The sequence below is a fragment of the Centroberyx gerrardi genome, chromosome 4 (assembly GCF_048128805.1).
Source record: "Centroberyx gerrardi isolate f3 chromosome 4, fCenGer3.hap1.cur.20231027, whole genome shotgun sequence".
Classification (NCBI taxonomy): Eukaryota; Metazoa; Chordata; class Actinopteri; order Beryciformes; family Berycidae; genus Centroberyx; species Centroberyx gerrardi.
This window is the reverse complement of record NC_136000.1, coordinates 13,047,105-13,061,740: the sequence shown is the minus strand read 5'-3', so window position 1 is coordinate 13,061,740 and position 14,636 is coordinate 13,047,105. Positions and strand designations below refer to the sequence as shown.

Below are 14,636 nucleotides of genomic sequence, written 5' to 3'. Positions count from 1 at the left end.
GATCTTCATCCTTAAGCCCAGATCTGGAATTAAGGAACAGAGAGTCATTAACAAGATCATAAAAATCACAACACATTTTTAAGTCTTCAGAACGGAGCATAATGACAGACTTCTCTCACCCGAAGAGTGTGGTCCCAGGAACCTGAGCAGAAGGCCGTCCCGTCTGGGGAAACGCGGAGCGTACTGACACGGTTCTCGTGTCCGAACAGAATAGACACCCGAGTTCCCTTGAGAACATCCCAGACATTTATGGTGTAGTCGTTGTAGCCACCAAACAGTAGCCGGCCTGAAAAACACAAGTGCTTTTTTAACAGTGTGGCTCTAACGTGTAAAAGCAGTCATTTCAAACTCAGGAGCAAATGAATTTCGCTAAATGCTGAAAAGAGAATAATATTGGAGGGGAAATTTGTATTTGTCTTACCACTGAGAGAGAAATCAACACTGGAGACACCAAATATGATGCTCTCTTTGGAATAAATAGCCACTTCTCTGTCTGCCCTCAGGTCGTACAGACGGCACTGCAACAAACACAAAGTTTAACGTTTGAATTTTCCAGGGAGTTTTGAATATGCTGTCAATAGCACTTTGTGTGGTAAATAGCAGGAACTGCAGTGCCACTAATAGCTTAAGAGAAACTCAATAAATAATAGCTGATTACTTACTGTGGCATCATCTGAGCCGGATGCAAATGCATCTCCACTGGGATAGTACCTATTGCCGAAGAGAAACGGACAGAGACACATTTAGGAACAACGGCAAATTAGTCTCTTAAGTAGCAGATGAGAAAGATTAGCATTTTTTCCTTATTGAATGATAAGTCAACTAAATAGACATGCGTATTTGTACACTAATATCACACATCATAACTAAACTATGGATGTATGGAGTCACTTACCGGACACTATTGATGTCTGACTCATGAGTTTCAAAGGACTGAATGCACTGTCCTGAGCGCATGTCCCATACATTGGCTTTCTTATCACAGCCCTGCAATAACAAAGCACATTTAATAATAATAATTGAATAATTTTATGGAGTTGGAATAATGACAGGCAACGGTTAAAGCGAAGCAGGAAGTGTGCTCACCCCTGAAACAAATGTGTTTCCAGTCTCGGAAGGGGCCAGGTCCAGACAGAGCACGTCCGCTGCGTGTCCATGGAAACTCTGCAACAGCTGCCCACTCTCTACATCCCATAATGCACATGTTCCATCCCCGCTGGACGTCAGGATCTGTAACACAAGCAATGGATGAAGAGCAAGTAGAAACGTATATTGTTTGGAGGTTCAGTAAAGGTTAACATAGGCTGAGACTGCTATAAATGGATTGAGTTTGCTGTGGAAAGATCATGTGACCGGTGACATGAAAAGAGGAGCAATTGACTGTTGTGAATTATTAACAAACTAGGGAAGTTCCTTCCCCGGCAAAATGAAAGGCAGTGATTTCTGCTTACTAATGAGAGAGAAAATGATTGATGACCCTGAACAGAGAAGCAGCCATGTTTGCAATTACCTAAAACATTAATAAAAACAGATAGGAAATATGAAACATGTTAGTCTTATGTCCAAGACAATAGAAAAATGGAAACAAAATCCACTGGGCTTAAAACGAAGAGTTTAGTGGATTTTGTTTCTATTTTCTTGGACATCTTACTACCTGGATGACTGAAATGAATCTACACAGACATTTTAATCGCATCTTCATAAACTAATATTTTACTCAGTTGATGTATGTGTGCTGTGTGTGATGGACAGTCTCACCTGCATATCTGAGTTGGTGAAGCTACAGGCAGACAAGTAGTTTGTGTGCATGGCAACTGATTTCTTCTTCGCAGCCAAGTTCTCATTCTTGTCCAGAGACAGAGGATACACCGAGCATTTGTTGTCCAGGCCCCTGTGGGAGAATACAGAGCCAGCTGACTAGAAACCACACAACCAGATAAATCATATTGTCCAGTGAAAATCTCCAAATGTCAGCTTTTCAGGAACTAAGAAAACCAGCCTTGTTTTCAGCTTGACCACCAGGCATTTCTGAGTTTATCCAATAGGGATTTTAGAGGGTTTCATAAGACAGAGGGTGGTAGAATTTTCTCAACCCATAAAGAAGCATGTAGGCTAATTCATAGAAGAGCATGTAATCCTTCATCTGAAATCAAAACATGGAAATCAACAAGACTGGAGTTACAAGGACAACAGCAAATATGTGTTCGGGAGATGAGGCTGAGACACTCACCCACAAGCCACTGCACAGCCGGAGGGGGCGTAGGCACAGGCCATCACCCAGGTGCAAGGCATTGTCACAGCGTGCTCCTAATGAACATCAAAAGACAACGCATACGCATGAAAACAACAGAACCAACACACAAATACAAATCTAATTCATTAGGTGCAACGAGAATGAATGAGGTGTGCAGGATTTAGGCTGTTAGATACCTTGTTGGTAGTGAAAGCATCCCATACAATTACTTTTCCATCCTGGAAGAACAGATTGGGACACAACATCATTAGACACAGCTATAACACACATAACCTACATTTGCAACAACATCGGCTTGCTTCTATTATTAGCTGCAAAGGGGGGAAAATTAGTCCCAGAAGCACAGAGACAAACTGGAGCATCTCTGACCTGTGAGGAGCTCACGATCCTCCGCTTGTCCTTACACCAGTCCATGCAGAGAACTTTGTTGCCGTGTCCCTTCAGAGTTCTCCGGGTCTTCATCACAAACTGGCCCAGCCCCTCCACCTTCTCAGCCACCTGATGTACTAAACACACACACACACACACACACACACACACACACACACCAGTGCAATGTTAGACTGCTGTCTGCACACCCCTCGACTAGTAATTATGGTGGTGAGGATTAAACTACAGTAGGCCTACGCTAAATGGTGGAATATAGTGAATTAATCTTTTTTTAATCTGTCTCCAAATAGCATGTAGGCTATTATTTTATAAAACATAATGCATTATAAGAAGAAATATTTCTAGTTTTCATTGCGTTTTATTGGACATCTGTACCATTCCAGTGGGAATACTTATTGCTGAAACATTATTGGATAATAGCATTAAATGGACAAAATTCGGATAGCAAAATTATAAAAGGGGGAGGCAAATAAACAGCCTGAGCTTAAGTCGCCTATCGCATCTGAGGCAGGCCTATCAGGTCAATATTACATTTAGAGCAGTTCACGTCTCTGTAAACGGAAATCTCTGAGCTACCGCTACAAATACGTTAGGCTATGATTTAATATTTTAATTTATTTGTCCCATCATACTATCAACGCAGAGGTGATTCAAGGCCTCTCCATTTTCAACACTCACGCTCGACATCGTGCAGCTTTGCTCTTTCCTCCTCGAGCTTCGTCTTCAGCGTCTCCGACTCTGTTTTGAGATTGGCAAGAGTCTCGTTTGGTTGAACCTCCTGTGTCGCCATTTCAGGGATTAGAGGGAATCTCATATATTTCCTTTCTCCAAGCAGCGATCGGCAGCGAAAAGGCTTAAAGCAGAGCTCACAGCTGATGCTGCTGTCATGACGTCAGAGGGAGAGAAGATGCTCCTCCAGTTTCCAGGGGAGGATCCGGATCCCGGTGATGCTGCTTCACACAGCCTGCGTCCTCAGCAGCACATTTACACCAACTGAGCACTAAATGAAGCATTTCCATACTGGCAACAAGGAAAATACTCTATTGTTTGTCTGTCTGTAATGTAAAAATGGAGTAGGCTAGATAAATAATACAAATGGGGCATTTTGGCACGTAAAATAATTTATTTAAAAGAAATAAATCATTGTACACAAATGTTTGAACATTAAATAGATGTCTTAAGAAATATACTAAAGTATACATTTTAGCTCGTTCTTGTGCTGTTATGGGTGATTTCAGTGAGTGAATTGAAATACTGTTTCATTTTATAAAGTCCACTGTGGAGCAAACTATTCTTACATCTTACATACATGTCTGTTATATTGTTTATTAAAAATGTTTACATATTTACATTTTAAAAAATCTATAGCCATATGCAAATGTACTATGAATCAAGCATGAGGAGTCAAAGGTTGTCATTAGATCATCAGATCCTGGTCAGGAAGCCCAGATGGAGGCTGCTGGGGACCTGAAGCAGCTCCAGAGCCTGTGAGGACGGGCAGAAGGGAAACGTGACCTGGAAACGATACTGTGTGTCCAGCATCAGCTGCGTCGACCCTTCATGGTCTTGTAGTAATGACTGAAACCAAGAGAACATTGGCATATTGAGAAAAATGAAGTATGGCAAATGGCAATTTTGTTCCAAATATTAGACTGCAAGTTAGGAAGCTCCACTACAAATAAAAATGAGAATACACAGCAGCTCACCTGAACTTTGCGGACAAATGAAGATGGCACCCTTTTCTCAAAATCATCAATGGGTGTGTAGGAGTTCAAAATCTTCACAATCTACAAATTTAAATGTGATTAGGTTTTGTTTTGCATAAAATATTTTGAAGCTGAAGCTAAAAGTGCACGGTGCACCGCTGGATAAAGTACCTGAACAGAGTTGAGTTCAGTGCATGTTTCAATGATCTCCTTGGCATCGTCGTCAGTCGACTTGTTGACCTGCAGCAGCCAGGCAGCCTGGGACAACGGCCTCAGAGTGTCTATGGCATTAGAGCTTTGCAGTTCCTTCTCCTTCAGCCACTCATCCAGGTAGCTGATGTTACATCTAAAGAAACACAGCAGCTATGGAATCAAGCTTTTTGTTTCCCCAAAATACTCTTTTATTCAAACACCACAGACACAAACACACACACACACCTGATCTGCATGCCCTTCCTGCAGGAACACATGTCTTTGCGGAGCATCATGTTGTTGAGGGTGGTGGCACCCACGAGGAAGAAGAGTTGTTTGACAGCCTGTCTGATGAGGCCCTGCTCCATACCATGCTGGCTCATGGTGGAGTGGAAGAGACTGAGCTGCTGGAGGATGGAGGAGATGGTGTAGGTCTCCGAGTCTTCATAGATACTGCTGGAACGCTTCCTGAAGCCTGTGGGCTTCATGCTAGAGATCCCCTGTAAACTCTCATGCTCCAACATACCAGGTACTGTTAGTCAAGAAAATAAAAAGGTACATTCATATATCTTATAACAGTTGACCACCATCGACGCCTGCATGTTGATCATGTAACAATAATGTACTGTATATTTGTAAAATACCAATCGTGGGTGTGAGGGTCTTTTCCATGACGGTGATGAACAGGTGATAGATGCGGATGGCCAAGTCGCTGAGAATCTGTCTGTGTTCGGACAAATCAAAATTCTGCAAGCAGTTCTTATTCTGGCGAGGCGTGTTTTGTTTCATGAACTCCTTCGACAGACAAGCAAAACAAAAGAATGTCTGTTAATTGTCACTATAAACAGGCAAGGATCAGAATAGTGTCACTATAGGTACATAAAGCCGTACCTCCTCCCCACTGTACTGCTTCAGACAGTTGAGCAGGTGATATGTGTTGGAGAGCCAGAACGACAGCACCTCAAAGTCTTTTTGGTGTTCCTTGAACAGAAAAACATATAACAGTTGTGTTTTACTTTCATTCCTTTGAGGTGAGACATTTTATTAGCCCCTTGTTTTTTACCCTCATCTGTCTAATCTGTAAATTTTACTCTTCTATGTGCATTTTATCATTATCATATCAAAACTAAAGCAAACTAAACTAAAACTAAATGGTGCCAACATATTAAGCACATAAACCTAGACATGGTTATGAATAATAGCTTGTTGTTGTCTATTTATTCTCCATTTGGTAAATCTGCAAGAAAGATCAATGCAAACAGAATGAGAAGCAAACTCACCATGATGACCTTTTTGACAGCGCTGATGGTAGCATTCATAAGAGACTTGAGTTTGGTTCCATCGTTCAGGTAGTCAGCGTGGCGGACGCACATGAAGAGGAGGTTTGCCGGCAGACCAGGGATCATGTTGACCACCACACCTTTGGGCTTCAGCTCTGTAGGCAGATTGTGAAAATTCATTCATTATTTTCTCTATCTGCTTAATCCATTGGGTGGAAGGCAAGGAGGCACTCTGGACAGGTTGCCAGTCCATCACACAATAGACAGACAGTCACTCACACTCACATTCATAAATATGGGAAATTTAGAGTCTCCAATCCAACCTGACTTGCATGTCTTTGGAATGTGGGAGGAATGCGGAGGAAACCCACACAAACACAGGAAGAACATTTAAACTCCACACAGAAAGGGCCATGGAAAGGTCACTATATTAGTACAATGGAAATAGTACAATGGAAAAAGTACCCAGAATGATGTTTTGAACGAGCCGGGATTCGTCCTCTCTCTTGTATTCCAACATGCCAAGGTAATCCTTGGGAATAGTGGTCGCAGGGGTTTGTTTGGCTGTGGGAGAAATTATAAAGTTCTGAGAGAAGTGGAGAATTCATATTCAGTTGACAATACACATGCACAGGCCACAGTGCTACCTTTCTGTGACGTTTCAAGGCTCTTTATTTGATTCTGGAGCTTCTTTATCAATCTGTCCTTCTTATCAAGCTGCTCTTCAAAGTCCTGGAAGAAAAGTGTAATTTGTTACTGTAGTTCATACACACATGACCTTGTACAGTACATGTACACAACTGCACTGCACCCCTCTACCTCTTCCACACACACACACACACACAAACACACCATATTCTCGGCAGTTAACCGTGAAGCCTCTTGGTTCAGTCTGGTCTTGGTCTCGCTCTCCGTCAGGTGCTGTCTCTTCAGGTGTTCATTCTGCTCCTCCAGCTCCTCCACTCTTCCTTGCAGCTCCCTCCCCTCCTCCTCCAACTCTTCAGCTTGCTGCTCAAAGTGCCTACGCAGCAACATAATCAGGATGACTCAGGTCTGACCATCGCTTTATCAACAAGTGGACCAGGAATCTGAGCACTTTACCTGCGTTGTGAGCTCTCTTCTTCAACCTTCTTTTGAAGAACGTTAGTAATCTCCTCTGTTTTGTCTTTCAGATGAAGTGGATGACAAACACACAAAAGCACAGTAAAATATTCACTACCTAAGAGGTACATAGTGAACAATTGTTGGAAAAAAATATCCAGAGGTTGTATCAAGAATAGAGCAAGATTTTGTTAAACCTACCTGCTAACTCTCTGGTCTGCTCCCCTACATGGACCTCCAGCTCTTGCTTCTGTCTTTGCAGCTCTGAAACCTGCAGTTTTAGCTCAGGTATAGCCTGTGGATCACATCAAATAAGGGAAAGTATATTCGGCACCATATCCATCACAGCTATGAATTCACAGCTGGAATCAAGAAAGCAGTAGCTATCATGTTGTACACATACTGAGTTTTCACTGGTGAGCCTGGACACCTCCTGGCGAATGCTGTCATTCATATTACTCTTCTCCTGGAACAGGTTTTTTAACTGGTTGTTCTCATTCTGCAGGTGATCCACTTTCAGTTTCAAGCCCTCCACCTGGCTCTCATAGCTTTCCTTTTGCTCCCTCTGGTGGTTTTCGAGTACTCTGCCGTCAAAGGTGGAACCATTCATGTCAAGTAGTGGCCAATCATGTGCCGTAGAGTGTCAAGTGTATGCAGGTTTTCACACAGGTACATGATTAGACACCACTGACTTTAAAGTGGATGGCTAGGTGTAATGCTGGTCATAATTGGGAATAAGTGGGTCAATACAGAGCGCTATGGCATGACTAGTAAATGAGACCTGGTAGCTTTGTGCAGGCCATCAAAAGCAGTCAGCAAATCTTCAACTTCATAGATAGCAGAGTCATCTGGAGTTAACCTTCAGAAAAACAAGGAGCGAGATAACAAATGCTTTAATGACATGTGGAACGACTAAGTGTGAAATTCATTACACCTAAATAGCTGGAATACCCTGAAAGAACCTCCTCTTCAACCACACCACCAAGAAGTTGTCTTGTAATCTCGTTCATTTTAGCTACAGAGAAAGAGTTAATGGGTCATTAGCAAAGCACAGTCTCAATTTATCCATCGCCATGCAGTTGGCTCACATTCATAGTAAGGAAGAGAGGAACACACATTACACAGTATACCTCTTGCTTGTCCTGATTGCTCCTTCATCTTCCTGTCCATGTTGTTCCTCTGAGTCTGCACGTTGTGGAGGTCTTTCCGGAGCTCGGGGATGACCTTGACATGCTTGGTGAGCTGGATGACCTGCTCCTGTAGGTCCGAGTTGACCTGGCCGCCTTCCTTGATCTGCCGCTGTAGACCGACCCGCTCCTCTTTCAGTCTCCTGGTCTCCTCCTTCAGCGCTTCTACCTCTTTTTCATGGTCCTGTCTCTGGATCTCAATGTTGTTCTCTGCAATTCTGACAAGAATCACTTTGTCAGCTATCTAACTGAATATACATGCTGTGCACAAATTTACTTTTGGCTGATAAATATTTGCTCAATGACAAAGTACACTGCATGTTTACATTACTTACTTTCTAAGTCTTGCTTCATTTTCTTTCTCTTCCTGAAGACTTCTCTTTATTTGATCAAAGCTATCTGTAAGAGTGTAAAATCCATCACAAATTTGGTACATATTACCGAATTTAAAGACTAAGGCTGGTACAAGTAAGAATCTTGACATCTATTACCTTTAGCCTCTTTGGTGGAGGCATCAAACTTTTTCTCCAAGTTCTGCTTGTCAAGGGTTAATGTATCCTTCTCCTTTTGAAGCTGGGTAATTGCCTTGAGTGAGAGTTGAAAATAGCATGTTTTTGCAAAAAGCTCATATATTTTACTTCATCAGCAGACAAAAGGCTGCCAAGACAAGCACAACACTGTATTGAATTGTAAGCATTAAATTTAATACAGACCAGACTAGTATCTTCTTTCGCTTTCTTCTCTCTTGCCTCCAAAGACGCCTTCTCGCTGGCTGATTTCTCCAGCCGAGCCTCCAGACTCTGCAGCTTGTCCAGGCCTTGAGAATGGGAGTTGGCCAGGCTTGTCAGTCTTTCCACCAACCCACGGTTTTCTTTGTTCTGTGGGGTTACAGGGATTCATATACATACCTCTTCTGCACACAAGACTCAGCTGAAATACCCTTGGGAACACCCTTACCTGCTCTTCAATCTTCTTTCGGAGCTGCTGGACCCGGTAGGAGAGCTGAACATTAAGCACCAGCCGACGCATCGTCTGAAATCGCCGTCGAGCCAGCCACGCCCTGGTATACTTCTGTAGAACCAAGACTTTGTTCTCTTCCACCATCTGAGAGGTAATAGAGAGATAGCAGGCCCTAATAAGATACTAAACTTTATTTTATATACAAGTGATTAATCAGGAATCACTCAGTTACAGACCTTTTTGTATCGTTTGCGGGCGATGCATCCTCGTGTGAAGGCCTGGATGGTGATGGAGGCCAGTCGAACTAGCTGGTAGATCTGTCTCATGCGGTATCCTTTCCAGTATCTCTGGATCACCAGTGCTGCCCAGCCCCGCTTCAGTGTTGCAGCACTCACTGTTTTACTAGAGGAGTTCAAACAGAACATAGAAATGTTGCGTCCGAATCATAATAGAGAGACAAGAGATGACGTGGGATAACACAACTATTAGTGAGTGGTGACGCCTCTCACCGGATTTGCCTCTTTCCACGGATGTACTGTTGGAGGACGATGGCCGCCTCCCTCATGCGTCGGTACTTCCTCCTCTGGCTCCAGCCTCGGACGTGCTTCTGGATCGTCACGCAGGCTCCTCGGAGTCGGTCCAGACGCAGCTTCTCTAGATAAGCCACCTGGCCGGCTCGGAAGAAGATCTTCGTCCGACCGAACTTGTACTGGTTGGAGTCCTGGAGGTCGAGCCAAGGTAACACACAAGGGTGAAGTTTAGTGTTAATGCATGACAGTGTTGTATTAAGAAGTAAAAAATCAAAAAAGAACAAACCTGAATCAACCTCTGCAGCACCGTCTTGCAGGTCTGTTTCTTGTCATTGAGGCCAACCTCCTGATGGGTCATGAGGATACTGTACCGGCTGTAAAACTCAATGTATGTCCACCTGCAAAAGAAAAGCATGTTAGCAAGTACAACATTAGCGCATGTAGCTGAGAGTATTGTAGTTTGTGATCTAACGACAGGAGGGAGCACCTGGAGGGGTAACTCTGTGCACTGATGTGAATCGTTTCAAGGACTCCACAGGCTCGCAGCTGCTGCACGACCCTCCTGGAGTCATATCTCAAAAGACGAATAAAACACTCAGTTAAAACAAAAGCATATACACATGCATCGGATCCAGGTGGACACAGAGTGGATCATGTCAATCACAGTTTCATTAGTACTCACTCAAATGGGAGCTTTTCATCGTTGGGCTTAATGCAGCGCACGTAGTGAGGGGTGGTGGCGTTCAGCGTTTCCATCAGTAAGTAGAGGGAGCTGCGGAACTACAGTAAGACCCGCAAATTTCATAAGAAAGGATAAAAGCAGTCAAAATACAGAATACAAACTCAGTTATACCCTGTGCAAAAAATTTAAATACTCAGGAGGTAACTCAGGAGTTCAATCTTCAGCGAGCAGACAGAGTAAACATTTTCACCTTATCTCCAACAGAGGTCCTGAGCTGCTTATTGGCTGGTTTCACTGCCGGCCGGGCAGCTTTCACTTTGAAGTTTTTGCCAGTTGGAGTGCTTTGCTCCTCCTCTTGGAAAAAGTTGGCCAGGAGAGGAAACTGATAACAATTGCAAGCAGGGGGAAATGTGTTAAAATGAGGAAAACAATGCTGCATGAGGCTTTTTACGATACGATTGTATTGTATTACCTACTATTAACTACTGTGTTACTGAAATATTCAATGCTAAGATAAAGTGGGGCCTGAGAATACCTTGCTGATTCGTATAATGTCAACCAGTTCCTCATAGAGAGCATCTCTGTTCTTCTCAAGAAAACCTTTGCACTGGTATTCTACCTGTTGAGGAAACAGACAGTTTTTCAACAGTATTTCAACATGGGAACAAAAAAAGAATTTGCCAGGAAACCAAAGGAATTATTGTTTTAGAAATTTCAAGGATCCTTGTGCCACGTTGTGCAGGCAATGGCTCTCCAAGGGCCCTCAGACTGCACCTTGTCTGCAAAGTGCTGAATCACAAAAGCCTCATTTGATAACCTGGGCTTCTCAAACAGGGGGTTGGCATGCAGGTAGTTGTACAGCTTCTGCAGCCAGTTTTGATCTGTGCCCTGAGGAAACTGCAAAGTAAAAAGAGGCATTATAGGAGGCATAGCGCTCATAAAGACAAAGAAAAAAAAACGAATTGAAAATCTGAATTATAAAAGTCCAAACCATGTCAGTGGATCTTACCAAACATTCTTCATCAAGCAAGTCAAGGATCCCCATCTTAGCTTCAATGAGGTCAATGACAGGCTGATTGTCGTAGAAATCTATCAGCGTCCAGGGAATGTCCTCCTTCATGTATTCCTCTTGCTCCAGCTTGAACACATGCTGATCCAAAATAAGACAAGAGAATAATTTAACCCCCCATAAGCTGATACAGGGGCATATGGTGTGTTTTGCAACAATGTGGGAAGTTGGTGTTGCATACCAAGTTAAACTGTTGCTGAAGTTTTTCATTTGCATAGTTGATACAAAACTGTTCAAAGCTGTTGATGTCAAATGTTTCAAAGCTGAGGACAAAACATCACATTCGGGTCAAAAATGGTAATGAGACAGAACAGTAAAGTATAACAAATAGCAGAAGAGAAAAGCTTTGTATCTAAATTACCCATAAATGTCCAGAACACCTATGAAAGCGTGTTGCTTTCCTGGGACTTGAAGTGCTGCGTTGATCTTGTGAATAACAAAGTCAAACAGATGGGCATAGATCTGCTTGGCCAGGGCGTCTCTGGCATTTACTGCCCGCTTCTTGGGCATCGGCTTCACCACCGTCTCTGCCACCAGAACGATCCTGCGATGGCACAGCCAACGCACCAAGCCCTCCGCGCTCACACCCAGCAACTCACAGAAAGCCGCCAGATGTGGATCACTGGACTGGAAGAGATAGAAATAAGGTTTGTATTTAATCAGGTCATTGTTCAAGACCTAACCTTGCACACAAAATGCCAATAGAAGGCTTCAACAAGACTCACACTAACTGATGATTTTTCACCTCCACCACTTCTGATCTCCACATTTCCCAAATGCAGAATCCCTGCCAAAACTTTGAACACATCTGACTGAAAGTCCTCCTTCAACCCTGGCAAGAGAGGGAGAGAGGAAGGCAGAATTATATAAAAGTTACGCTGACAGCAGGTTATGGTCCAGTGGGTGAAGTGACACTTACCCAACAGTGTGAAGGTCCGTCGTGTCTCCTCCATGTCTTTTTTGTCATCTACACCTTCAATACTGATCTCCCCACCCATGCAGGTGTAACAAAACTTATCTGCACTCACTGCAGATTAAAGGAACATATGAAGTCGTTCTTATTAGCCACTCACAAGATAACATCAGCACACATTAAATGAGAGTGTGACCCTGAAGTCGACGTGACACGATTTAGCCTATGGTGCTAAGTGTATGTGTAGTGAAACAGCAGCAGATCTGCCTCAAACCTAAACAATACACCCTCAGTACAAACACTCACACAGTCTCAGGTGCTTGAACTCTGGCAGGTCCGCACAGGAACACATCTGGTAGAATATGTGATAATTTCGCTCATTCTCCGCCTGGAAAGAACAGAATCTCATTATTATGGATAAGACACAGCAACAATAATACTACAATCGACATCGTCTTCTCATAATATGAAACACACCTGAAAAACCACTCTGGATTTCTCTAGCAGATACGTCCTCATGTTCGCCCCGATGATCTGGTACCTCCTGTCGAAGCTGATCTCAGTGTATTTCCCAAATCGACTGCTGTTGTCATTCCTGGTTGTCTTTGCGTTTCCTATTGCCTGACAAAAAGCCATCTCAGACTCTTAGGTCTACATACAACTTATCACAAAGATACTAGTTGACTTAATGAATGGATCAGGTGCATAAAGATGGCAGCCTACTGGTGTAACATCGTTAGAGTGTTCAGACATCGACATTCTCCAGGCACTGCCATCTTTATGCTCCTATTCCAGTGAAATCCTACCTCTGTTACTGGATTGGAAGCCAGGACCTTGTCTTCCACTCGAGTTTTACTGCCAGATTTGCTTACTACAGCGAAATACCTCATAGCATATCGAGCTGACACTGTTTTCCCCGCTCCAGATTCACCGCTGACAATAATAGACTGGTTCTTGTGGTTTCTGGGAAAGAAGGGATATGGTATATGGTTATGACTACAAAATAAACTATATTTATCTGAGCATTCATTGTCTGATTGATCCACTTTACCTGGCCATCTGTTTGTAAGCCTCTTCAGCCACTGCAAATATATGCGGGTCCATGTCTCCCATGTTCTGGCCTGAGTATGCATGAATGATTGCATCTCCGTAGATATGAAGCTGTTTGTAGGGATTTACTGCCACCAGTATAATACCTGAAGATGAGGAAATGGCACAGCCTGAGCAAAGAGCATAAACTGTCTACACAACCTTCACCTCTCTGCTTAGACACTGCTTGAACGTCACAAGAATACTTTCAACAGTAGGTAGTACCACAGTAGGTGTAGATGATTTTGGACTCCACGAAGCGCACTTTGAGGTTGTGCAGGACGGCAGGTTCGTGGAGGTAGCTGAGAGCCGTGAGGTCATTCTCCCCCACCAAGATATCAGGGTTGCGAAGGGGAGGGAGTTGAGGGTTTGATGAGTCAACAGAGTAGTAGTGCTCCTTTAAAGTAACAGGTTATGTAAAAGAGTCAGATCAGTTGTTAAAGTCAACATAAAGCCACTATATGGTCTTGAAGTTGTTTTTTTTTTTTTTTTTTACATTTTACTTACAGTGCCATCTTCAAGTAGCAGCTCGAGGACGTTATCCCCAATGTGAAAGTCTCTCATAATCTCGGCTGATTTCCACACATGATGTGCATCTGGAATCCATACTCTGTTGTACTAAGGGGGCAGTTTTCAAGGGTGACAGATTAACATTTTGCCAATTCTTATAACTGCATACATTTTATGAAAGTGCCTTTTAATGCTATAGCTGTAAGGAAAAATCCTGACATTTTTGGCTGTGGACTATGTGGTGTCAAATAAAAAGGTTGGTTGAGCACACTTTCTTTTTTCTTTTAACCCCAAGTGCTTATTTCATGTATCAGTCTAGTGTTTATCATGATCTATATTATGCATTTATATAATAAAGAGTTACATTAGCTTGAAAAGTTGAGTAAACTTTATTTCACAGTTAGATGAGCATAAAGTTTTAGTCTAGCCTCCATTAAATCCCTGCAGTTGTCCTGTGACTCCTGACGGGCTTTCCATATGTCTCAGTAAGATCCTGTAATGGGACTGAGCTGCTCTAAGTATTTCCATTAACATTTTTACGTTGGGAATATTATTATTGACATTTTGTGATAAAACAAGTTATCTTCTTACCTCGGTGTACAGTTCCAACAAAGCCATGTTCACGCATAATTGTTGTACTTTTTCGTGTCAATGTGTCTGTTTACTGAACTTTCCAGGTTACCAACGAATTTCCTTTTCTCCTCCCTGCTCTCAGCTGTCAGAAACACCAATGTCAAGCTAGCCAGAATAGAAAGGTCCCCAAGGTCCTGATA

The 14,636-nt window shown here is 42.9% G+C and overlaps 2 protein-coding genes across 2 annotated transcripts; both read right to left on the bottom strand.

Annotated features, from left to right (window-relative positions):
- Positions 1–11: 11 nt before the first annotated feature.
- gnb5a (guanine nucleotide binding protein (G protein), beta 5a) lies at positions 12–3,458 on the bottom strand. The gene is made up of 11 exons (XM_071896612.1): positions 3,323–3,458; positions 2,624–2,760; positions 2,431–2,472; positions 2,231–2,307; positions 1,759–1,891; positions 1,087–1,230; positions 896–987; positions 663–711; positions 422–518; positions 120–286; positions 12–23 (listed from the first exon to the last, which is right to left on the bottom strand). Exons 1-11 carry the CDS (start codon positions 3,456–3,458, stop codon positions 12–14), a joined length of 1,086 nt encoding a protein of 361 aa, XP_071752713.1.
- A 289-nt stretch (positions 3,459–3,747) lies between these two features.
- Positions 3,748–14,579, bottom strand: myo5c (myosin VC). Its single transcript, XM_071896684.2, has 40 exons — positions 14,455–14,579; positions 13,861–13,971; positions 13,579–13,750; positions 13,316–13,460; positions 13,071–13,227; positions 12,742–12,885; positions 12,571–12,652; positions 12,271–12,378; positions 12,077–12,183; positions 11,713–11,978; positions 11,533–11,614; positions 11,292–11,432; positions 11,057–11,179; positions 10,818–10,901; positions 10,533–10,664; positions 10,283–10,380; positions 10,088–10,174; positions 9,887–9,998; positions 9,580–9,791; positions 9,307–9,472; positions 9,068–9,214; positions 8,824–8,988; positions 8,602–8,695; positions 8,446–8,509; positions 8,054–8,328; positions 7,875–7,938; positions 7,705–7,782; positions 7,327–7,507; positions 7,125–7,218; positions 6,924–6,987; positions 6,675–6,843; positions 6,470–6,554; positions 6,288–6,386; positions 5,823–5,977; positions 5,434–5,523; positions 5,187–5,337; positions 4,789–5,074; positions 4,522–4,696; positions 4,351–4,431; positions 3,748–4,222 (listed from the first exon to the last, which is right to left on the bottom strand). Exons 1-40 carry the CDS (start codon positions 14,479–14,481, stop codon positions 4,070–4,072), a joined length of 5,226 nt encoding a protein of 1,741 aa, XP_071752785.2. The 5' UTR covers positions 14,482–14,579; the 3' UTR covers positions 3,748–4,069.
- Positions 14,580–14,636: the final 57 nt, after the last annotated feature.